The sequence below is a fragment of the Schistocerca gregaria genome, chromosome 2 (genome assembly GCF_023897955.1).
Source record: "Schistocerca gregaria isolate iqSchGreg1 chromosome 2, iqSchGreg1.2, whole genome shotgun sequence".
In the NCBI taxonomy this organism is placed as follows: Eukaryota; Metazoa; Arthropoda; class Insecta; order Orthoptera; family Acrididae; genus Schistocerca; species Schistocerca gregaria.
Genome location: NC_064921.1, coordinates 321,374,119 through 321,400,310, shown reverse-complemented (window position 1 = coordinate 321,400,310; position 26,192 = coordinate 321,374,119). Strand labels below are relative to the sequence as shown.

Genomic DNA, 26,192 nt, shown 5'->3' with positions numbered 1-26,192 from the left:
GATGTCTTTTCGCTCCAAAACACTGAGGACATGATGCCGCCCCCCCCACCCCCCCCAATTGTGGTTATGAATTTTTTGTCAGATGGGGAATTGGTGTGATGTCATGTCATGATTGTGTCTTTGTCCCAGGCGTGTAATGAGCCAACCATGTTTCATCTCAAGTCACAACAGAGCTCAGAAAATCATAACGTTTCAATTCAAGATGCTAAAGAAACATGTGGGCGTTATTGGTCCAATTTTTATTGTGCTGCTCTGTCAGCTGTTTTGAGACCCATATTGCGCACAGTTTCGGTTATCCCAGAGTTCCTGTGAGTGTCTCATACAAGGGAAGTCAGGAGAGTTGTGGAAACACAGCAGAAATTTCATCCACTGTCAATCGGTGGTCTTCACGACCAGTTTCCAAGATTTTTTGCACCAACTCATCAGTCAAGTTTGGGTCTTCCACTCCTCAGCTCGTCACGAGCACACTTCCCCCCCCCCCCCCCCCCCAACCCACTTAACTCCCTGCATCACTTAAACACACTCGTTCTGTTTGTAATACTTTCGTCATAACCATTTTGGTTCATGGTGAAATTTCGATAGGTGTTATTTGTTCTGTGGGTAGGAAGCAGATCACAGCACATGGCTCGCACTTTGTGGGATTTCTTACCGATATCTTTCATGCATCTAGAAATTTCACTTTGAGTTTATGTACTAACTTCATTCTGCAATGCTCGCTCAGGTTGGGGGGGGGGGGGTCCCCCTCTACCACTCTTTATCTTCTACTTACCGCAATGGTGTCGGTTTAGCGGATTTAATTTGTGAGCTCTTATATTTGCCGTGAAACGAATTATGGACTCAAAAAGAGAGCAATGGTGTATTCTCTTGGAGGCCAGGGGTTGGTTGGTTGCTTTGGGGGAGGGAACCAAACACGAGGTCATAGGTCCCATCGGATTAGGGAAGGATGGGGAAGCAGCCGATCGTGCTGTTTCACAGGAACCATCCCGGCATTTGCTTGAAGCGATTTAGGGAAATCACGGAAAACCTAAATCAGGACGGGTGGCAGCCTATAATCTGCTGAGGTGCAGAGGAGAGCTTACGCGTGTTCGTAGTCTCGACGACGATCGGCACGAAGACGAGGAAGCAGCAACACAGCAGGAAGAGCAGGGGCAGTGCCAGGCTGACTCGGATGGGCCGCGCCAGCTGCGGCTGGGAGCGGCGCAGGTACAACAGGGCCGCGATGCATGCCGCCACCGACAGCCACAGCACCAGGCTGAAGAAGTTGATCAGCACGAACACGTCGCTCGTCGTCAGCATCATCAGTGATGTCAGGCACTGCAAACAGCGAGTCATCTCGTCAGAACACTGTTTCCACGCAACCAATAGTTTTTGTCTACAAAAGTTACAGGATCGTCTATTCAAAGAAAAGGAAGATCAGGATTTGAGCTCGCGTCAATGACATGGGTAGTTATGGACGGAACACAAGATGGGACTGGAGAAATTTGGAGAAGAAAATCAGCTGGTACAGTTCCCCACTGCCGCTTATTGATAAGTCCCGAAAAAACACTGACAGGTTCCTTATACCAAAACAAGAAAATGTATCTCCAGAATGCGATTTTCACTCTGCAGCGGAGTGTGCGCTGATATGAAACTTTCTGGCAGATTAAAACTGTGTGCCGGACCGAGACTCGAACTCGGGACCTGGACGTCACAAAACACCCGTTTCAGTTCATCGCTGATCCACTAACCCAGTTTTTTTTTTTTTTTTTTTTTTTTTTTTTTTTTTTTTTTTTTTTTTTTTTTTTTTACAGAGGGCAGTTAACCCTTTGACCGAACACGCTGAGCTACCGTGCCGGCGCCAACTAAGCTACCAAGCACGACTCAGGCCCCGTCCTCACAGCCTTACTTCTGCCAGTACCTCGTCTCCTACCTTCCAAACTTTACAGTTGGTAGAGCACTTGCCCGGGAAAGGCAAAGGTCCCGAGTTCGAGTCTCGGTCCGGCACACAGTTTTAATCTGCCAGGAAGTTTCAAGAAAATGTATCTTTTACGAAAATATTAGTAAATACTATATATCGAGCATTATTTCGTTTCACTTGCGGCGAAAGTAATGTAAATGGCTCATGTCTCGTCCAACCAGCGCCCAAAACGCTATTTTTTCTAAACGCTTGGCCATCTGGCTCTCCCACTCCTGTCATTTCTGGCCAAGCTCTGGATGTGTCATACATTTGGACTAAATTGGTGGTGACGAGTTGTCGCGTCCCATTGTCACCTACTTGCTCCTATGCGAGGTAGGAAGCATCTATTAACTGGTCATGATCCGTATTCCAAATATCTATATCGAGCGGGATGTAGGAACACACTAATCTGTGAATGGGGTGGGGGGGGCGAGGGGGGGGGGGGAGGGTGTCCGGCAGATCTTCTGGTTTTCAGTGGCCCTCGTTTCCGGGTAGAGGGAGAAAGCGAATATTAGACTGCGATCTGCAAACGGTTGTAAATGACCAAAACTTATGGACTACAATTAACACGCCGAATATCTACAAAGCATCTACACGAGTTTCATTCTATAAGACTATGTAGAGGTTCCGAATATCAAACTAGGCAGATCAGAATAATAGGCATGAATACGATTGAGAGGAATCATAAAAATTAAAAAAGGAAAAGGTCTACCGGAGGGGCAACCTAGAACAGTGTGGCAATAATAGGTCTAGGTGCAGGTATGCTTGCACTTAGTCGACTTACCTCCAGTTCTTCCGGCGCTGCCAGTGACACACCTAGTAATATAAACTGGAGGCTATTCACTTAAAACTTGGATTAAATGGTTCTATTTAGTTTTTATTTGATATGTTTCTAATATCCTGTTTTATTTTTACATTAATATTAACATAAATTATTACTAGACAGTCATACAAATTATAAAAATAGATGTACGTACGTATGTATGTATGTATGTTTGTATATTTCACAACTCCTTGTAAACCACTGGACCGATCTCAACCAAAAATAGGACATGTATTATTTACTGTCTGGAAAGAATCACTGTGGGGTGAGAATCACCCACCTATCAAAGTAGTGGGGTGGGGATGAAAAAGCAATGTAGCCCACGACGCGAGAATATCTATACTTTAGTTATCCGGTATTTGACAATAAAACCAGTTAGGGACTTGCAACAAACTTCACATATAATTTCATACCTTTAAAAAACTTTATCTCGCTAACGACCCCCACACAAAACAGGGAAAGGAAAAACATTTTCACATACTAAATATTCATTGTTCATGCAGTATAACTGCCACATGAGGCATGGCGTTTTAATTTATTACTTCTTCACTACTAACTGTATTCGTGACACATTTTGCAGAAAAATTACATCGCTGTACGAAGTTTAGTACAGAAGGTACGACGTCATAAACACGAATCGTGTGAAATCTACCGCACACGCAGGACGTTTAAATAAATTACTTCGTCGCTACTAACTCTATTCGCAGTACTTTTCCAGATAGTATCCACATTTGCCACTGAACACAGCTACAAAAATATGTCATTCTACGACACATGGTTTAGGAGATATGATTTCATATATTTAGACGCGTGAAAAAATTGCCACATCATGCACGACGTTTTAATTTATTACTTCTTTACTACTCGTACTAACTCGATTCACACATTTCGCAGACAGTAGGCACATACAGCGTTGCATGTATCTGCAAAATTACACTGATGCACCAAAGAAACCGGTATAGGCATGTGTGTTCAATTACAGAGATAGGCGAACAGGCAGAATACGGCGCTGCGATTGGCAACGCCTATATACTTATAAGAAAACAAGTGTCTGGCGCAGTTGTTAGATCGATTACTGCTGCAGTACCGACATTGGATTGCTGATGACTGGAAACATGTTGCATGGTCGGACGATTTTCTTTTTAAATTGTATCGAGCGCATGGACACGTACGGGTACGGAGACAACCTCATGAATCCATAGACCCTGCATGTCAGGCTGATGGAGACTCTGAAATGGTGTGGCGCGTTTGCGGTTGGAGTGATTGGACCCCTGATACGTCCATGTACGATTCAGATACGTGACATGTACTTAAGCATCCTCTGTGATCACCTGCGTCCATTCAAATGAAATGATGATTAAATCAAAACCCTAAGCTGTCGACAAGCGTTGATATACATAAACGGGGATAGCTGAAAATGTGTACCCCGACCGGGACTCGAACCCGAGATCTTTCGCTTACATGGCAGACGCTCTATGCATCTGAGCCACCGAGGGCACAGAGGGTAGTACGACTGCAGGGATTTATCCCTTTCACGCTCCCCGTGAGACCCACATTCTCAACTTAATGTCCACACACTACATTCGTTGTGCCCCTGCCCATTACATACATCACTCGTGGCAGTCGATGTTGCTGAGTCCCGTAAGAGTTTGGGCAATGCGTGTGCATCCAGCACAGAAGAAGGAGGTCAAAGGTCGGTTAGCCTTAACTATATGAAGATGGTATTTGTTCTTTCGGACAAGTTAAGGCTAACGGCCATTGACCTCCTTCTGTGCAGGATGCACACACATTGACCGAACTCTTACGGGACTCGGTAATATTGTCTGTCGCGAGTAATGAAAGTAATGGGCAGGGACACTACGAATGTAGTGTGTGGACATTAAGTTGAGAATGTGGGTCTCACGGGGAGCGTGAAAGGGATAAATCCCTGCAGTCGTACTACCCTCTGTGCCCTCGGTGGCTCAGATGCATAGAGCGTCTGCCATGTAAGCGAAAGATCTCGGGTTCGAGTCCCGGTCGGGGCACACATTTTCAACTGTCTCTGTTGATGTATATCAACGCTTGTCGACAGCTTAGAGTCTCGATTTAATTATTATTTCATTCTAAGAGAGCTGCATGGTCATATCCGAAAGAACAGATACCATCTTCATATATCATGCATCCATTCATGTCCATTCTGCATTCCGACGGACTTGGACAATTCCAGCAGGACAATGTGACACCCCACACGTCCATAATTGCTACAGTGTGGCTCCAGGAACACTCTTCTGAGTTTAAACACATCCACTGGTCTCCGAACTATCCAGGCAGAGGCGTTATTGAGCATATCTGGGATGCCTTGCAACGTGCTGTTCTGAAGAGATCTACACCTCTCAAACTCTTACGGATTTATGGACAGCCCTGCATGGTTCAAGGTGTCAGTTCCCTGCAGCACTACTTCCACCATCAGTCAAGTCCATGCCACATCATGCTGCAACACTTCTGCATGCTCGCGGGGGCCTTACACAATACGGGGCAGGTGTTCCAGTTTCTTTGGCTCTTCAGTGTATATAATTGTACAGTATATAGTTCAGAAGAGCATGAAATATGTCTACAAATACACGTTGAATATGTTAAATATGTGTGAAATATATTTTACATGTGCTTATGCGAGTAAAGCCACAGGTAAAAAGCTCATACAAAACCCCTGGAACGATTTCAATCAAATTTCGCCTATACATTAATTGGGGTGAGCATGGTAACGTGAAGAGAGAAGGGAGGAGGAGGAGATGGACAGACAGCAAGGGGAAGGAGGAGATACCCACCAGGAAGAGACGGACAGAGATAGAGGAGGTGGGGATGGACGGAGGGGAGAGTAGGAGATGGACAGAAAAGGAAATGGATAGAGACAGGGGAGGGAAGAGACGGGCAGAGAGATGGGGGAAGAGGACATGAAAAGACAGAGGGGAGGAAGAAGTAAGAAATGGACAGAGAGAGGGATGAGGGAGAGAGAAGGGGGGAGAAAAGGAGGTGGACATAGAAAGGGGAGAGAAAGAGATGGACACAGATAGAAAAGATGTCGAGACGAACAGGGAGGGAAGAAGGAGATGGACAGAGAGAGGGGCAGGAGAAGACGTCCGGAGAGTGGAGATTGGAGGAGGTGGACAGAGAGGGGGGAGAAGGAGAACACGGACTAACGCCTGGTACTAAGCCAGTGTAATATAAAGCATTGCATGTCATGAGTATCGAACAGGCACGACCTGTTTATAGTTTCACAGTACTCACGGTGAAGAGGAGCGCTGGCACGGGCGTGCAGGTGCGCACGTGGATGAATGCGAAGGCGACGGGCAGGTGTCCCTCGGCTGCGCCTGCGCGGAACAGACGTCCCGACGTGAACAGGATGCCGTTGACGCCGCCGAACGTCGACAGCGCCACGAACACCGGCACCGTCCAGCGCGCCGCGCCGAACATGCGGTTGCCGAACGACTGAGGACACAGCCGAGAGAGTGGTCACTATATCGAGCGCAAAGTATCGATACTTTACTCATGAGCGGTATCGTAAGACAAATATCGTATTTATATAAGTATCCAAATACATGGTGTCCCAAAAAGAATGACCCGATTTTAACTTGTAATACTATTGACACAAATGTCACTAGGTAACTGAAACAGCGCTAGATGTAATCGACCTTGTCTAGAGTTTCAGAAAAAATCCGCTAGATGTCGCATCGAGCGGTGACCTGGAACGTGCAGCCAGTCTCGCGCAATATGGCGTCCACGCAACAGAAGACGTATTGTGTTATTGAATTTAGTCGTACTCAATCAGTGATCGTAGTTCAGCGGGCGTTTCATATTCGATTTCGTGCTAAACCACCATCACCAAAGAACATTCGACAGTGGTATAAACAGTTTGAAGAAAAAGGACGCCTCTGTAAAGGCAAAAGTCCTGGCCAGCCACGTGTTCCTGAACAAACAGTGGAACAAATCCAACAAGCATTTGAGCGGAGCCCCCACAAGTCTATGTGTCATGCTAGCCAAGAACTTGCGTTACCAAGCATGACAGTGTGGCGTGTGTTACGGCGTCGTTTAGCCCTCAAACCATACCGATTACAACTGGTACAAGCTCTTCGAGATACTGACAAAGTGAGGAGAGTGGACTTTAGCAATGCTATTCTAGAGAACATGGAAGATAACACTTTTAAGTCACGGTTGATATTCACTGATGAGGCAACTTTCCATATTAGCAGTATGGTGCACCATCATGTAATGTGCGTACAATGGGCTCCAAAATCCTCATGAAACAATTGAACACGAACATGATTAATCAAAAGTGAATGTTTCTTGTGCTCTTTCAAAAGCAAGGTTTATGGACCCTACTTTTTTTTAGGAAGAAATCGTAACAGGAGAATCATATCCTGCAATACTACAGAACTGGTTATTCCCACAACTTAACTCTGACAATTTCATCTATCAGCAAGATGGAGCACCACCACACTGGCACAACAACGTGCGCAGTTTCCTCAACGCCAACGTGGCTCAAAGTTGGATAGGGCATACAGGACTGCAAGACCAGGTTTTACACTCTTGGCCTCCTAGGTCCCCTGAGTTAACACTATGTGATTTCTTCCGATGGGGATATGTTAAGCAATGTGTTTATGTTCCTCCATTACCTCGTGGCATTGATGAACTAAAAATCAGAATATCAGCTGCTGTAGCTTCAGTGACAGAAGACACCTTCGTTCAGTTTGGGATGAATTTGGCTATCGGCTAGATGTCGTCCAAGCAGCCAATGGAGGACATATTGCAATTTGTTGGCGTTGAACTCTTCTTCCTAATAAATAATTCTATTTAAAATTGGATCATTCTTTTTGGGACACCCTGTAAATATCGACAGCTTGAGGTATCGACATAATCTTTTATACAAATATTAAATATTTTTCTGGCACCAATCATTCTGGCACTCCACCAAAGCAATTGGGGACTGTGGGCGAACAACTTGCATCCTTTAAACCACTTTGTTAAAGAAACTTCAAGAAGAAAAATGACTTTTTAACACCAACTGAGAAAAACGTGAAGCATCCGGAAGAAATGGGCGGTTGTCTCAATGTAACTTCGTAAACGCGCACATAGTCGGAGGACATGTGTGTAATGAGAGTAGCAATTCTCTGAGACAGGTAGAACTGCCGGCAAAGTACATTAGTGTTGTTCATGTTTACTGTTGTTACGAGGGCTGGTGGGGTTTATAATGGGCGTGAACAGCGTCAGATATTGAGTGATCATTATGAAGGGCATGCAGGTCCGTACTCGTGTGAGACAGTGTTACCTGCGCCTGGCAGAGTTCGGGAAGGACCTCATTGTGAGTCTACATTTGAACGGCTGGTCGAATCGTGCAATACCCATATTTGTGGGGCATTCGAATGTGACAGTGGCCCGATGCTGGACTGCCTGGGAATGTGAGAGCAGGCATACTCGCCGTCAAGGTCCCGGTCGACTGTGTCTGAACACCACAAGGGAGGATCGCGGTCTTGTGCACCAAGCACAACGTAAGCTTCCAAAATGGTTCAAAAGGCTCTGAGCGCTATGGGACTTAACATCTATGGTCATCAGTCCCCTAGAACTTAGAACTACTTAAACCTAACTAACCTAAGGACATCACACAACACCCAGCCATCACGAGGCAGAGAAAATCCCTGACCCTGCCGGGAATCGAACACAGGAACCTGGGCGTGGGAAGCGAGAACGCTACCGCACGACCACGAGATGCGGGCCACAACATAAGCCGTTGAGATTTACGTCTGCCGTCCGAGTACAAGTACTGGACTACCAGCAACACTCTGCATCATCCTGCACCAGCAGGGCTAAGCAGTTACCATCTCATGCTCAGGCTGCCGTTAACACCGCAACACAAACGGCTGTTTGGAATGGTGACATCACCGAGAAGAACGGATTGCTGCTGAATGACTTCGCATTGGGTTCAACGATGAATCGTGATTCTGCACTAACCTGGATGGCCATGGCCGGTCAGAATGGAAGCAACTGAGGGAGAGATCCCATTCCTCCAATGCATTGGAGAGGTAGAGCGCTGTTACTCCTGGCATCATGGTACGGAGGGTCATCGGGTATGATTTCAGATCATGGCTAGTATTGATTGAGGGAACGGCACAACGGTATGCCACGGGCATACTATGTCCTCAAGTATCACCTCTCAGCTGTAGTATCTTGGCGCCATTTTCAACAGGACAATTCTCGTCCTCACATGGCACGTGTGTCGAAGAACTGTCTTAGTGGTGCTGACTGCTCCCATGGTCAGTACAACCCTCAGATCTGTCCCAGATAGAACATGTGTGGGTCTAGCTCGGACCTCAACTCCGTTCTGGTACCACTATCCAGGATATTAAGGACCAGTTACAAGAGTTGTGGATCAACTTGCCTCAGGAGAGTATACAACGGCTTTATGACACATCAGTGCATACATGCATGACAGAGGGTGTGCAACGTATTGTAATAACTAAACTACCGTGAGATATCCTCTCAGCCCATTAAGTTTCATTTCGTTTCCTCCTCGCCTTCTGTCTGCTTTACTCTTTTTGTCAGACAGTGTATAATAGATAGATGATCAATTTTAACAAGTTTCGAATAGGATAACACTAGCATTAAGTCAAGTAAAGTTTCTACTTTCATTTTTAAAAATCTGTAACTTCAAATTACACTCCTGGAAATGGAAAAAAGAACACATTGACACCGGTGTGTCAGACCCACCATACTTGCTCCGGACACTGCGAGAGGGCTGTACAAGCAATGATCACACGCACGGCACAGCGGACACACCAGGAACCGCGGTGTTGGCCGTCGAATGGCGCTAGCTGCGCAGCATTTGTGCACCGCCGCCGTCAGTGTCAGCCAGTTTGCCGTGGCATAAGGAGCTCCATCGCAGTCTTTAACACTGGTAGCATGCCGCGACAGCGTGGACGTGAACCGTATGTGCAGTTGACGGACTTTGAGCAAGGGCGTATAGTGGGCATGCGGGAGGCCGGGTGGACGTAACGTCGAATTGCTCAACACGTGGGGCGTGAGGTCTCCACAGTACATCGATGTTGTCGCCAGTGGTCGGCGAAAGGTACACGTGCCCGTCGACCTGGGACCGGACCGCAGCGACGCACGGATGCACGCCAAGACCGTAGGATCCTACGCAGTGCCGTAGGGGACCGCACCGCCACTTCCCAGCAAATTAGGGACACTGTTGCTCCTGGGGTATCGGCGAGGACCATTCGCAACCGTCTCCATGAAGCTGGGCTACGGTCCCGCACACCATTAGGCCGTCTTCCGCTCACGCCCCAACATCGTGCAGACCGCCTCCAGTGGTGTCGCGACAGGCGTGAATGTAGGGACGAATGGAGACGTGTCGTCTTCAGCAATGAGAGTCGCTTCTGCCTTGGTGCCAATGCTGATCGTATGCGTGTTTGGCGCCGTGCAGGTGAGCGCCACAATCAGGACTGCATACGACCGAGGCACACAGGGCCAACACCCGGCATCATGGTGTGGGGAGCGATCTCCTACACTGGCCGTACACCTTTGGTGATCGTCGAGGGGACACTGAATAGTGCACGGTACATCCAAACCGTCATCGAACCCATCGTTCTACCATTCCTAGACCGGCAAGGGAACTTGCTGTTCCAACAGGACAATGCACGTCCGCATGTATCCAGTGCCACCCAACGTGCTCTAGAAGGTGTAAGTCAACTACCCTGGCCAGCAAGATCTCCGGATCTGTCCCCCATTGAGCATGTTTGGGACTGGATGAAGCGTCGTCTCACGCGGTCTGCACGTCCAGCACGAACGCTGGTCCAACTGAGGCGCCAGGTGGAAATGGCATGGCAAGCCGTTCCACAGGACTACATCCAGCATCTCTACGATCGTCTCCATGGGAGAATAGCAGCCTGCATTGCTGCGAAAGGTGGATATACACTGTACTAGTGCCGACATTGTGCATGCTCTGTTGCCTGTGTCTATGTGCCTGTGGTTCTGTCAGTGTGATCATGTGATGTATCTGACCCCAGGAATGTGTCAATAAAGTTTCACCTTCCTGAGACAATGAATTCACGGTGTTCTTATTTCAATTTCCAGGAGTGTATATAACGTAATCAGAAAAAAAACAGTTGAATAGTACCCAAAAGTAAATAAATCAAATGTAACATAGAAGTACTCATTTATTCATCTATATTTTGTCCAGTCGTTTTCATTATAATTTGTTATGTGACTCTGACAATGTATCCGTCGAACGCTTTTAGGGGACTGATGTCACTGGAATTGTTAGGCACTCGTTGGCTAGTTTATTCAGCTGATGGAATACAAACTTTCGTGTCTTTGCATTGCTCTACAGCATTATCCAACAGCGGTGACCCAAGTGTTGGCAAATGAAGTCTAATTCCATATTTTTTGCCAGCTAGAGTAGGTTCGAAAGGGGCGAGTGCTCCAGGTTTCCTCTTTTGTTCGCTGTGGGGTAATATGTCTTATGATGACTCGTAAAGTCATGTACCGTTTCAGGGGAAGAGTCGCTATATGGTTCGCTGCTGCTGGTACCAGCGGTAGCAGAAGGTTTCGATGAATCCCTTGTACATATTTCCGTAGCACAAAGTCTGGAAGCCAGGAAGTGTATATTTTTGAATCTTTTATAGAAGAAGCAGAATAATGCAGCCAATTGATTACCTTCAGTTTGTTAAAATATGCGCTCTATTTGCGTGTTTACCTTCACTTTTACTACCTCTATTACACTGCTGTCATCAAGCTTACTTAAACAATTTATCTGCGCTTTCAAGCAGTTGACCACTGGTATACTTTTGCTTACAGTCATATATTGCTCACCTGATACCTCTTTGGTGGCAAGTGGTTCTAAGTATTAACACTCAGTTATTCTACACTTCTACTGTTTTGTATTAAACATAAAAAAACTGGTTTCCGTAGGGGCCAGTCCAGTGTACGTCTGAAGCATGTAGTAAATAGAATTCCAATGAATATTTTCATCTAAAATCAGCTTAAGAGATGTAAAAGTTTGTTTTATCCCGGTAACGTCGATACTGCAGTAACTCTCTGAATGACTCGAAATATTGAACAGTTTCTCTTACCTTGTTGACCAAAAAATAAAAATCCTTGGTTGTTATTTCCAATTCAGCAATAAGATTTACTGAGTGGGCAGAACAAAATAAGTACTTGTAATTTTGTTATACCTGCTACCATATTGGTACCAACACCAATCACGAGACCAAAATTTTAGGTACATGATAAAAATATAGCGAAAGGAACTTTTAGTACTGTACGTGCTGAAAGTGGTGATATGAATAAAAGTATAAACTGAAAAATATTTTCTGGAAAGTACAGATATCGAAACGAAAGCACTCGATATCAACAGATATCCACACATTTTCTGTGTTGCTAGCCGAAAGAGAGTAAATCAGCTGCTGAAACTGGCAGCTGTCCTACACAACCCGTTACGGCTACATTGTGGAACCACGGTAAAGGCTTCTTAGGAAGGTGGCATCAAAAGTTCGCAGCCTCGCCCACAGATTGCAGAGCTGGATGCGTGATTTTTTTCCAGGAAGTTGGTAGAACTTCCAACAAACGGTGTGTTTAATTGCAAGTCATTCCATCCAGTACTTGGGTGCAGCACGGTGGAAATGGAAGACGCCCTAAGTGTCAGGTCTGGCGTTTGTCAGGAAAATGAAAAAAAAAAAACCGATATATCGCTGTTTGTACGTAACTGATTGGTTTCCAGAAAATCGAGAAAGTATTTTTTTTTACCATAGAAGTATACTGCTCATCGCATCACTGCAAAAAGACAATGAGACAAATCAGAAAATAAATACTTTATTAAGAACTTTCTAAGTGCCATTAGAGGAAAATGAGTGATTCTATGGAACAAAAAGAAACTTTGGTTCTTGCAAAGAAGAAAACAGCAGCCAGCCACTGTTAATAATGATATTTATTGCAATAAATAGACCGTTACCGATTTAAAACCAACAGCAGCTTCTTCAGACGGTCTTCATGTTTCTATTACATTTGTCGTTGTTTACATTAGGCATTCGCTGTTTAGTTCACAACAAATCAAACAACAACAAATCTAATGTAAACGTGAACAGCCGTTTTATGATGAATGTGTCGAATCAAAACTGTAACGGCGCTATTTGTGTAAACGAACAGCTTAATACTGGCAGGTTGCTACTTTCCTTTCTGCAAGAACCAACTTGCATTTTGTACACAGCTACGGTCTCAAAAATGTTAGTTTTCAGCAAAATTGCAGAAAGAACGGTTATGTTGCATGTGCCATTAGTAATGAGATGCTACGTTTTATTTGTGATAATAATGAAATAAAACATTAAGTTTTTAACTAGTACAGCCTTGTGGCTCCAGAGGGAAGCACAGCTTGACAGAAAGACCATGCGTCCTTTACTAACGCACGTTCTGCATGGTTTTTAACACCTGCATCAAGTCTAGGAACATGCAACAGAGTACAAGAATATAACAACACTGAAGACGCGGTTCTCTTTTATTTTTAAATGTCACATAGAACGCTTTCCATTTTCACTCTTCAACTGGCCGAAAAAGACGTGGTACGTGAATCCACGGAAATAAAAAAAATTGAATAACTTGACACAGCTTTTCTTATTTTTGTTATATTAAGAAGGTTGGATGCCAATAACGAAATTCATTCTAGGGTTATAGTGTATAAATATGGTGACCCTTCCCCTTCAGTTTCCACCGTGAAGACATGGGTTACCTTAGAAGCGTACACGATGGTGCACATGCAGGACGTCCGAAACGTTGAAATACACCAAAAATGGTCAGAAAAGTGCACGATATGGTCTTAGAAGATCAGCAATTGAAGTTACGTAAAATTGCTTCATCTGTAGGGGTTTCTAAAGAACGTGTCGTCTACATGTTGCGTTAAGAATTTGCCAGTGAGAAATCTTTGTGGAAGATGGATGGTGCTCCTACTACTATCAAAAATGAATACACACACAAATTTCCATTAAGCGTTTGAATTTCCATTAAGCGTTTTGTGTGTGTTCGTAAAAATAAAAGTTATTTTCTGCGTCGGTAAGTGACAATGTACGAAACGAGGATACACCACAGCCCACCAGAATCAAAACAACAATCGAAACAATGGAGAGAAGTCGGTTCTTCACCACCAAAGAGGTCGAAGACGATGACATCAGCGGAAAAGATGATTCTGTCGGTGTTTCGGGATGTGAAATGATTTCTGTTAGTTGAGTATCTTCAAAAAGGTGAAACGATAGCTTTTTCTGACATTCTACGAGGTTTGACTGAAAAGTAATGCCCCCACCTTTGTAACTCTTCAACAGTTGGCAGCACTGGTATGCGGCAGGTACTGGCTTGTTCCGTAGCCTCTTCTGTACAGCTCCAATTAGCGGGAAGCCTTAGCATTGAACGGTTGTGTTGTTACTGTGTAAAGTATGGAACCCTGAGCAGACGGTCGGTCAGAGCGATTTTAGCAATGTGCAGTCATTGAATTCTTGATAAAAGAAGGTGTCACCCCAAAGAAGATTCATCAGATAATGAAAGCTGTTTATGGTCATTGTGTTGATGTGAGTACTGTGCGTCGTTGGGCGAGTAAGTCTTAAGATGCTGAGGCGGGAACATCTGACCTGTTTGACAAAGAGTTGGCCGTTCTGTGCCAGCAACCACCGAGTTTCACAAGCAAAATGTTTACAGATTGATTCAGGACGATCGTCGTATCACTCAGAGAGAAACTGCAAGCACAATCGGCATTTCACAAGAACGTCTGGGTCACATTATTGCTTTGCTTGGTAATCGGAATATCTGTGCACGATGGGTACCCCAGATGCTGACCCCTGAAATGGAAGCACACAGACTGGAAATTTACCAGAAACTCTCCTCACGTTACGAAGAATGAAGGTGACGCCTTTCTCTATTCAATTGTGACAGAAGACGAAACGTGGATACACCATTACGATCCGGAGGCGAAACGTCAGCCTATGGAATATCGACATAAAGACTCGCCCCAGTAAAAGAAATTCAAGACGCAGCCCTCAGCTGGAAAAACAACAGTGTTCTGGGAAGCAGATTGTGTTATCCATGTTGATTTCCTTGATCGTGGAACAACAATAAATTCAGAGCGTTACATCACGACGCTGTGACACGACGGCTAACAAGGGTCCGAAAGGAAAAGAAAAATGTTTTCCAGCAGCATGACAATGCTAAACCTCACACTTCACGTGCCACCACAGCAGAACTTCAGAGACTGAACCTCACCACCATATGGCATCCTACATACAGTCCAGATTTAGCACCATCTGACTTCCATCTGTTCCCAATAATGAAAGACGATCTGCGGGGACATCATTATGATTCTGTCCGACCCGATAGCTGAGTGGTCAGCGTGACGTATTGCCATCCTACGGGCCCGGGTTCGATTCCCGGCTGGGTCGGGGATTTTCTCCGCTCAGGGACTGAGTATTGTGGTGTCTTCATCATCATTTCATCCCCATCCGGCGCTCAGATCGCCCAATGTGGTGTCGAATGTAATAAGATCTGTACGAAGGCTGCTGGACCTGCCCCGCTAGGGGCCTCCCGGCCAATGACGTCAAACGCTCATCTCCATTTCCATTATGCTTCTGATGAAGACGTTGAGAGAACTGTGAGACTGTGGTTGTGGAGACAGAGTGTCGACTTCTTCCGTGATGACTTCAGAAAACTTGGTCATCGTTGGCAGAAATGTATATTGGCTGGTGATTATCTGGAAAAGTGAATATTGGTTATTAAAAATCACATTCTAAGGATTATTTCTGCGTTTGATTCCCATCCAAACCTGATTAATGAATACATTCAACCCTCGTAACAGATCTAAATGGAAAATTAGAGAAAAAGAGATGTGGGTTTCAGAAGTAAATATCATGTTTCATCAAGGCATGTACTCGTCCATTAAAGTGTCTTTGCAATGGAAAACAAAGATATCTGCGGTTTAAAGTGTTTAAATATATACACCAGATTTTGATCCCTTGGGCTCACAAGATCTTCCTTTTTCGGCGTTTTCCGTCCTTCTAAGAAACGATTGCAAATGTGAACGAGGATTTTTCAGGACTTCCCGAGGAAGACTACAAATTTAGAATAACTTCACTGCAGTGCACACTTCTTCGTTACACTCTATTTTTAAAACTTTTAGACAAATTAAGGATTCCGTTTGTTCGTGTGATTATCCACATACACATATTGATCAAAGTAATGACCGCAGTCGGCCAACCAAGTATAAGACTACCGTAACGCGACCAGCAGTTTTGAAGAGGTTTCTTGTAAAGGTCTTATTTCTAACAGATTTTCAGTAATCGAAAGTGCAAATTTTCGTACTGATATAAAATATTTTAAGCTACACCAAAAGCATTAACATTACGTATTTTGAACTGATGCCAATTAACAGTGCATGAATCAAGGTGGTAAAAGACCAAGCACAGGCTTTGTAAAATAACAAAATCGCTCCTTGTCATTGCGCATAAATATTACAAACGAGATAATCCACAGATTAGATAATTTTAGACTTCGTAAACGTAAAATAAGGGCAGATAACAGCGAGAAGCCACACAACTACAGCTGTATTTTAAAGAACTGTATGTATCACAAGGAATGTAATGTGATAATGCAGTCTTCTCTTAGCTATTACGTTATAATCACACAGAGAATATATGCAGTTGAAATAAAACCACAGCATTGTAGTATCAGCAGTAAGTAACTGACGGCGCGTGGCCTCTGCAGTGAACTTTTGCGAGCTTTTTACCATTTTTCAAACATTCAGCAAGCTGTACGAAAGAGACCAGCAATCACAAACTGTCACTATTAAGCTCTAAAAGCCAAGTTTTATTACGCAACAGCTGTGATGGATCCGAACACTATTTGTCACGCCCTAGCATTCCAATAGGCAACCGACAAAGCTGAGTTCCCTTACAGGTTGCATACAACGCAGGCAAAAGTGAACGCTTCAACCGTGATGAGCAAGACTGCTTTAATCCTGTTGGTTTTCTGCAGAATTTGTCAGCGTAAATTTATACGTTCTTTCCGATTTAAGAATGTGAAAACAATTAAATTATTTTGACTTTTGAAATCCTGCACGGTATGCATCGCAGTAACATGGATAACGCACACGTTACCTGTGAAAGTATTAAACCCGAGAACTACAAAAATAGATGTCAGAACGTTGTGGGTTTTATATTTTCTACACAAAAATGGACAGAAAACAAAGTACACTACTACCATTACTAACGGTGGAGATTTTCGACGTTTTAGAACAAAAGATCTTGATGTTCTTTTATCAGTGAGATGAACGAACTGAGAAAATGTTGCAGCCTTCAACGTGACTATAACCCGCAAAGCACGCTGAAATCTAACCAAAATGTTTTCGAAGTAATCTTCCGATGGGCCCATTGGACTTCGTAATGTGTCAAAAGAATATTTCGCTGTGTGCGAGTCAGGGCAGTTGTCGGGTGGGCAGTAGCAGAGGAGCGTTAGCGGACGTATTGTCAATGCTGCCGCGCTTAAAACTGTTTCGCAATTTCTTACGCAAAAGATGAGTTGATATAGTATGACTCTGGTCTGTTCTCGTGAAGGAGAAAGATGTATGTCGCAACCATATTGTATCGGCCACTTTATGTATTATAGTTCAATGCATCAGCTCAGTTACAACTGCAGTTCCATTTTCACTGTCTGGAGAATATTTGTTGCAATAAACCTCTGGTTAGAGTTATTTTGAATTCAGTATTTAATTCTTAAATATTAATCTAACCTCATATCAACGTTTTATGTTTCATTTTTACACACACACGAGTGGGATGGTGCCGGTGTGTGAGAACATTTCGAATTGGAGGAGTTCGTCCACACATGGTCACATGGTACACCCTTTCCTTCAGCATGACAATGCTAAAACACACACGAGCGCTGCTAAATCCGCAGCAATCCGAAACATTGGGCTCACTACCATATTTAACCCTCCATAGAATCCCTGCTTGGTCCCATCTGATTTTCATATGCTTCCAAAACTTAAACAACCCATTCGAGGACTTCATTTTATAGTGATGAAGTCCTCGAAAATCAGATGTGACCAAGTCAGGGTTCTATGGAAGAGTTTCTTTGTTTGTATTACACTTTTTGTAAATGAACCTTATGGATCTCACTTCTTTCCCTAGCATTTATCCCGTTATAGAATGGCGACCGCTTTTTCAGGATTTGGAAATTCTATTTCTAATATTTAGCTTTGTGGGCGGATCGGTTGACCTTCCCTAAGGCACCTTAAGGGAGCGAAGCCGTGTGCTCCATTTGTGAATCTTGTAAACATTGTTCTGTGTGATATAGTCATTTTAACTGTTTGTATATTGTGTTCTCTGAGGCGGAATGTAAGGACGAGCCCATCATTTGCCTAAACAAGTGTGGGAAACCGTCTAAAAACCACACTCAGGCCGGCAGATGTACCAGACAACGGGCAAACAGTGTTTGGCTCATCTCCCCGTCTCGGAAGCTAGCGCACTGCACTTTACGATATGCACTGATAAGCCAAAACATTACGAACACTCCCCCCGCGACGTAGAATGCCGCCTAGTGGCGTTTCGGACGCCTGACACGTTAACAGAAGTATGTAAGCGAGGCAGACACGGACGGGGGTCACTCTAGCAAAGATATGGGCTGCAAATGGGCATATCCATCGAGATAAGCGACTTCGACAAAGGTTAGATTATTATTACGCAGAACCTGTGAACGGGTATCTCGAAAATAGCGAAGCTGGTCGAATGTTCACGTGCTACTGTCGTGAGCATCTACACAAAGAGGCAGAAGAACAGTAAAACTACCATTATGCGGTAAGTGGTTGGACGTCTACGACTCTTCACAAAACGTGAAGTTTGGAGGCTTGTCTGCTCTGTAAAGTAGGGCAGATGGTGATCTGTGGCATCTCTGCCGAAAGAACACAATGCTGGTGCATGCACAAGTATTGCGGAGCACGCAGTTCATCGTACGTTGATGAACATGGAGCTACGCAGCAGACTACCCCTACTTGGTTCAGTGTTGACCCAAGGACATCGTCAACTGCGATTGCAGTGGGCACGGGACCATCGGGATTCCATCTTCGATCAATGGGAACTTGTCGGCTCTTCGGGTGAACCACATTTTTGCTACAAAGGTCGCTGGTCGTCTCCACAAAAACCGCCATCGAGGTGAACGGCGGCTCGAAACGCGCAGCGTGCCACAGACGCTGGCTGGTTGGAGCAGTTATACTGTGGGAGACATTCTTCAGCACTTGCGAGGGACCTACGATAGTAATCGAAGCCACGCCGACAGCTGCGAACCACTTGCGTCCATTCATGCTTGATGTCTTCCCTGATGGTGACGTCATCTTTCAGTAGTATAACTGTCCCTGTCTCGGAGCCAGAACCGTGCTACTGTGGTTTGAGAAGCGTTATGACGAACTCACGTTCTGACGTACGACGTATCGATCCATGTGAAACATCCATATTAGTGCGTGGCTGCAACACAGGCGCTCACTCTGGCATCCGGTCCATCGCACAGATGGTGAAGACTGTCCTGGGATACGTTATTCCAAGCCTGCTCGACCAGTTCACATAGTTCTGTAAGAGTCGGTGTTGACATGTCGCACGGGTCACTTCTGGTCCAATCATATCCCACACGTGCTCAATTGGGGACGAGTCCAGAGACCATGTAGCCAGGGAAGTTGCTGTACATCTTGCAGAACTTGTTGGGTTGCACGGGCTGTATGTGTACTGTTGGAATAACCTTTCTATTGCATAAACTGCAAAAGAACGTGTCTAACAACAAAGGCCTGTGTTGGGGCCAGGGTGTCTTGGACGAAAGCACTCTACAACACAGCGTTTACCAAGACGGCCATGCAGGTATAATTTGTTTTTATCGCTGAAGACCATGGTGCGCCATTCCATCTTCAAAGTGATCCTCTGACGACACCAGTCGAGGGTGCACGTCGATGATGTGGTGTGAGTGGAAGACGGGCTATGGCTGTGCGTGCCCATCCTCGCACTGCTAATAACCGGTTCGCAACAGTTCGTCTTGACACGTCTGGGCACACGAGCTCTCTTATTTCTGTTGTGGTAGTCGTACGATCCGCAACTGCTACCCTTACATTACGACGATCGTGGTGGGCGTCTGTGCTGTGTGGACGTCCAGAATCTCGTCTACGCATGAGAGAATGTTCACGTGACCGCTGATACCAGCATAGTTTCTCAACTGACGCAGCGCGTGCAACTTTTGTGGCAGTTCTCCGAAAGAACCATCCCTCCACTCGGAAGTCCACAATATGATCCCTTTCAAACTCGCTCAGTTGGCTGTAGGAAGCACGAGTGCGTCTCCGTGGCTTTATTACCTGTTTGCTTCACACGTGTGCACCACACCGAAACCATTATCAGTACATCTACTATGCCCATGGTGGAACATACCGCCATCGTATCAAAATCGATGTCGTCTTTCCAGGTGTACATATTTTGTTTCTAGCAGTGTAGAAATCATCCATTTTAACAATTTTAAATAGCCGCATGTGGTAACCTGGTCTTCATTTTCCAAAATTTTGCTGCACCTATGAACACATTCGCAAGTTTTTGAAACGCGAACTCACCACGGCGACGGCGGCTGAGGACAGCATCTCTTCCGGCGACACGACGGCAAAGTAGGCCAGGTTGGCCAGCACGTACGTCAGCGTCACTATGGGCATCGCTATCCAGATGGCGCGCGGCAGGTTCCTGCAACAACAACAATATCAGCGCTGCGTCGTCAGCTTGCTACACGTTGTGTGCGCATATATTTAAACGTATTTTGTGACTTTTATTCCTGGATACAATGCATTTCGAGCGTCTGGGGCTCATCTTCAGGTGCTTGATCATTTTAGGTTTCTACTAGCTCTGTTAAAGAGTACATAGGTATATTACAAGGTGGCACATTGTGACTACAATTTTTCGAAACTATGATAAAACCGAAAAATAACTTACTGTTTCCAATAGAGTTTATATAGTTTTTAAGCACCGTGTGAGCGGACATATTCACATACATGTACATGCTTTCCTCGCACATCACATATTAGGTAAATAAAATTCAAACGAGTCTAAGAATATCCAAATTTAAAGCTGTTACATTTCCACATATACACAGGGGATGATATTTCAAATATATAAAAAAATGTTACTTTATTATTCATACATAGATGTCATTTAAAAAAAATTTTATACAGACATCAGATGTGACTTTATGTTATAAAAATTGTTACAGCTATTAGATACTTGTTTGTTTAGGGGAAAACAGACTTTTGAAAAAGCTGAAAAACTGTGGCTGCTTAGCTCAGTTCATGGATGTTGTGAATGTCAGTGTGTGTCTTTTCATGTAGATATGGTTGGTTACTGACGATTTATCAAATGGGTTGAGCCTGAAAACACCAGTGTACTCTTTGTAGCGAGTATGGAAAATTCTTCGTCTTTTGCGTACATGGAATGCAGGGCAACTGTTATACAGTATTCGTTTATTCCACTGTGTTCTGTTATTAGGGCGTTTATGTTCATTTTATTGAGCAAGCGTTGTCCAAGTTTGTTGTTTGTCCACAAAGATACTTTTATACTGGTATTTCTTATTAAGTTAGCAATTTTTTGTGATGTTGAACATAAACAGTGAATGCTTCTGAAGATTCATATTGCGTCAGTTGTTTTTTCTGTAGTGCTTCTGTTACTGATATTGGCCTGTGTGTTGTCGGATAGTCTGTCAACCGGTTTTACTGAGTACCCAGTATTCATCGCAGTTGTTTTGAAGGTCTCTACGAGGGCGAGCTGAAAAGTAACGCCTCCGAATTCTTTCAAGAATGGCTCAAATGGCTCTGAGCACTATGGGACTTAACTTCTGAGGTCATCAGTTCACTAGAACGTAGACCTACTTAAACCTAACTAACCTAAGGATATCACACACATCCATGCCCGAGGCAGGGTTAGAACCTGCGACCGTAGCGGTCACGCGGTTCCATACTAGCGCCTAGAACCGCGCGGCCACTCCGGCCGGCTCCGAATTCTTTATGTGAAAACTTCTAGGGCTTTTTAAATAAAACAAACGTTGTTAACATTCTGCATCTTTATTCTTCGTGTCTACATATTTATTTCTCAACATAGTCACCCTGGCGACAAACACATTTCTCCCAACGAGAAACCAGTCTACTGATATCGTCACTTAGAATGTTTGACTTGTTTGATGGAGCCACAACCTCAAGTCCTCACAGGTGTTAAGTTATGGAAACTGATGAAAATCGGATGAGAGCAAGTCGGTACTGTATGGAGGATGACCGATGACAGTGAACCCGGATGTCTCAGTGCTCGTGGTCTGGCATTATCATGATAAAGGACGCGGTTTTCCATATGTGGCAGATCTATTCGAATTCGAAACTCGATTACAGTATATTCCAGCGTATCGACAAGCGCCGACACGAAGATGAAGAACGCAAGAGCAGAGAGGGCGTCAGCCTATATAGCACGCTGACCTATGACGGCACTACGACAGGAGCGGCCTCTACCCGAAGAGAATATAAGCGCCGCTCCTGCCAGCCTCTGCCAGACAGTAGAAGACCGGCACTAGCAAAGGGATAGTAGAAGACGGACACTAATAGACCAGGACAGAAGAGAAGTGAATTGTGATCCATATCAATTACATGAATGGACATTGTATAAAGTGAAGGACAGTGGTTGTTTGCACGTCGGCGATCGCTTGTGACACGTTCTTTTAAACTACAGTTAAGTATTGTCAATCTACTTTATAGTAATAAAATCCATTAATGTGATTTGCCTGAGTTGTTGTACAGTTATCCGAGAAAGCTGCATCGTTCAGACACCCTATAAGAGACGAGTGGACAGTAACCCACACAGGACACTATTTCTCACGCATCTACATAGTTTTTACGCCACTACGTTACACGCTACAATTCTGAGACCTCTAGCGGCAGACGGCTACAAATATGTAGACATGAAGAATAGACGTGTCAATGCTAACAAGGTTTGTTTAAAAATTTTATAACAATTTTCCCATTACTCTTCAGCAGGCCATCGTATTTCTTGTCTTGGTGCTTTTAGTAATGTGTGTGCTTTGTCAAGATGGATATAAATGCTGTATACTTGTGTGTGTTTGGATGGTGTGATGATTTGTGTGTTGTTATATCAGAGTGGGTTGATTTAGTGCAGGTGTAAGAGTTTTGTTGCTGTTGTTCGTCAACTATTGAAAGGTCTAATAAATTTATGGTAGGTTTTGTTTCACATACTGTTGTGAAATTTACTCTACTGTGGAATGAACTGAATAATGCAGGATTTTCATCAAATTAATTTTTTGTGCCATAATATAGAAGCAGAGTGCCATCAACACATCTCCTGTGATAAACAATTTTTTTAGTAAGTTTGTTTTTCCTTACTAATATAATAATATCGTGTGACGAGAGCCTCCCGTCGGGTAGACCGTTCGCCTGGTGCATGTCTTTCGATTTGACGTCACTTGGCGATTTGCGCGTAGAGGGGGATGAAATTATGATAATTAGGACAACACAACACAAAGTCCCTGAGCGGAGAAAATCTCCGACCCCCGGGGACTCGAACCCGGGCCCTTAGGATTGACAGCCTGTCACGCTGACCACTCAGCTACCGGGGGCGGACTTTTTCTTTACTCGTCAGACAGGAGAAATTTTATATTGGTTAAGAATTCTCTTTACTTTTTTTCTTGAATTTAGAGTTTGGATCATAGTTGAGTTCAACGATGTTGTTTTCTGAGGAAAAGTTAAGAGGTCTAGCAAAATAATCCTTTTTGTAAGCAACAACAGCGGAGCTTCGTTTACCAACCATAACGACAGCATCATGTTCACTGAGTATATGTTTCAACTTTTTAAACAGTTTGTTTTCATCTATGATTGTATTGCACCGTTGTTATACCTTTTGTATAATTTCGATAACACAATTTGTTCAGTATGGATCAGGTTAGCAAATCTGCAGCTTTCTCAGTGTTTACTATGCAGTTTTTAAGTTATGATGATTAAAACTTGTCTGATGTCGTGCGTATGACCTTCGTTCGTTAAAGTTTGTTCTATGTTCGTAAAAGTAATGTTGATTTCGTTTGTAACTGTTTCCTAATAGTTACATTATTATGGGCACATTAAATTTTGTAGAGAAGACTGTAGCATATCCGTCAACGTAATCCATTTCTATTGGGTGCTGCATGTCGGTTAAATCTTGGTGTTGCAGGTGAGTTTAGTTGGGTTAAGTTTAGTGTTTTTAGGTGAGTACACTATATTCTGTGCCTAGCTTGGCAAATATAACTTAATTTTGTCCACTTCTGCAAGTATTGCTTGCGAGGCCGTATTACGACAAGTATTACAATGGATTAATTTCATATCCATATCTCGAACAGTAGATGAAATGAAAGATGTGGAACTTTTAGGTGTTTATCCTGTATACAGGCAGGTCGCCGGCGTACTTGAGAAAGTAGCTTTACAACTAAAAAGGCATTTTGACAAAATGATTGTCGGTAAGAACTCTTCGTTCTTTGTCGTATTGTTACTCGGTTGAACCACAGTCTTGTGGTGTTATAAACTGTCAAATCCAGTAGTAACATTGTCTAATATCGAGCAAAAATTCTTTGTTTGTGTTGTGTTAGCAGAAGAGCCAACACCGTGTTACGAATGGAGGCCAAAATGCACGCGTTTTAGCTCACGCAGGCTAGCGTGAGGAGGGAGAACTATACTGACGTGAGGTCTGGAACATGACAAGGAATGAGAATTCAGAAAGCGGACATAATTAGTTTGATACTTAACTTTAATCCATTAATGATGAACGTCGCTCTTGACGGTACACGAGTCACAATAACCTGTTCAGAAGATGTTTTGAAGATATGACTTATAGTAACTGAATATGGCGCCTTGCTAGGTCGTAGCAAATGACGTAGCTGAAGGCTATGCTAAACTGTCGTCTCTGCAAATGAAAGCGTATGTGTACAGTGAACCATCGCTAGCCAAGTCGGCTGTACAAATGGGGCGAGTGCTAAGGAGTCTCTCTAGACTAGACCTGCCGTGTGGCGGCGCTCGGTCTGCAATCACTGACAGAGGCGACACGCGGGTCCGACGTATACTAACGGACCGCGGCCGATTTACCTAACAAGTGTGGTGTCTGGCGGTGACACCACAGTTTGCAACTGTGTATTCATATTTTAACTACATCCTACCAAAGTCTGGTTAAGGTTCATCACCTTCGACACGTACCCAAAAAGGCAACCCTTTGAAAATCAAAGACAACCTCGAAATGTTGCACAAAATTGGAAAAGAGTAAAAAACTGTATATTATGAAAGAAATGGAAATCTGAGCAATATAAACAAGAGCTGATATTCTTAATGAGGTAACTGAATTCAAAATCTCAAATTTTTCTGTAGCCTTGAACCAGTTCTTGTGCAGTAGGTTTAAAAAGTGGTGCCTGCGTGAAACAAATGATAACCAAACAGTCAGTATCGCGAATATCGCTGTAAAGAAACAACAGTCAGTTCTCATTTGCACACAATGCAAAGCCGCCTTGTTGTATTAGATTTATGCTATTTACGTCTATCGAAAAACGTGTTGTGCAGCGAAATAAGTCCATGTCAGTTTGGAACTAAGCAGTGCAGCAGTGTAATATTACACGACAGTCCCGACAGTGTACCAACGATGCGTATGAAGCTTTTGGATGCCAAAATAATAAGTGAATAACTGACATATTAGAAGTGTATCATACGATTATCGCACCATTAACAACTGATGCAAAACTATTCGCAGCCCACACAGGCTGCGGTGTCAGTCACAACAAACAACGAGGTACGGCTCCAGACTAGCAGAAGACCCCACTGGACATCGATTTCTGGCCACACACTGCCTATCTGTTCCCTCCAATTGCCATAACAGCCACCATCAGGTCAGTGTACGAAACAGTGGTCGATGTTAATTTAAATTAAAACATTTATATGTATGCGTTAACGCGTTATAATGAGCAAAATATGCTTGAAACGCGATGCAATATGTTGGATTAAACATAAAATTAAAGTGTGACTCGCAGCAGAAAAATACAAATAATTATCGTTAGTTTTATGTTTTTCTCCTTCCTTCGTGGAAAGCAGTCGCAGATAAATGAACGTAACAGTAACATTGACGGATAGCGTTTCAAATTAAACGATACTTTTTCACTAGCGGTGTTTTTGTATGACAAGTCACGAACATCCTTGCATCAAGTTCCCCCCGGAGGAAGACGGTCCGCATACGCCCACTTTCTTATTCGGGAAGGGAGCCTTGAGCCGAAGAGCAAACAACGGAGCGCCGGCAGGGGTCCTCTTCCACGAACGGAGGGCGAGCTGCCATCAGAGATTCACATCACGCGTCCCCCTTTAAGGAAGCC

General features: G+C 44.1%; 1 protein-coding gene across 1 annotated transcript in view; it reads right to left on the bottom strand.

Annotated features, from left to right (window-relative positions):
• LOC126336963 (large neutral amino acids transporter small subunit 1) overlaps nt 1-26,192 on the bottom strand; it is a 317,078-nt gene that overhangs the window by 9,707 nt on the left and 281,179 nt on the right. The window contains exons 4-6 of the mRNA XM_050001164.1: nt 20,392-20,515; nt 6,024-6,224; nt 1,080-1,314 (exon numbers count right to left, since the gene is read on the bottom strand). Of these exons, the coding sequence (XP_049857121.1) occupies nt 1,080-1,314; nt 6,024-6,224; nt 20,392-20,515 (560 nt within the window). The remainder of the gene's footprint in view (nt 1-1,079; nt 1,315-6,023; nt 6,225-20,391; nt 20,516-26,192) is intronic.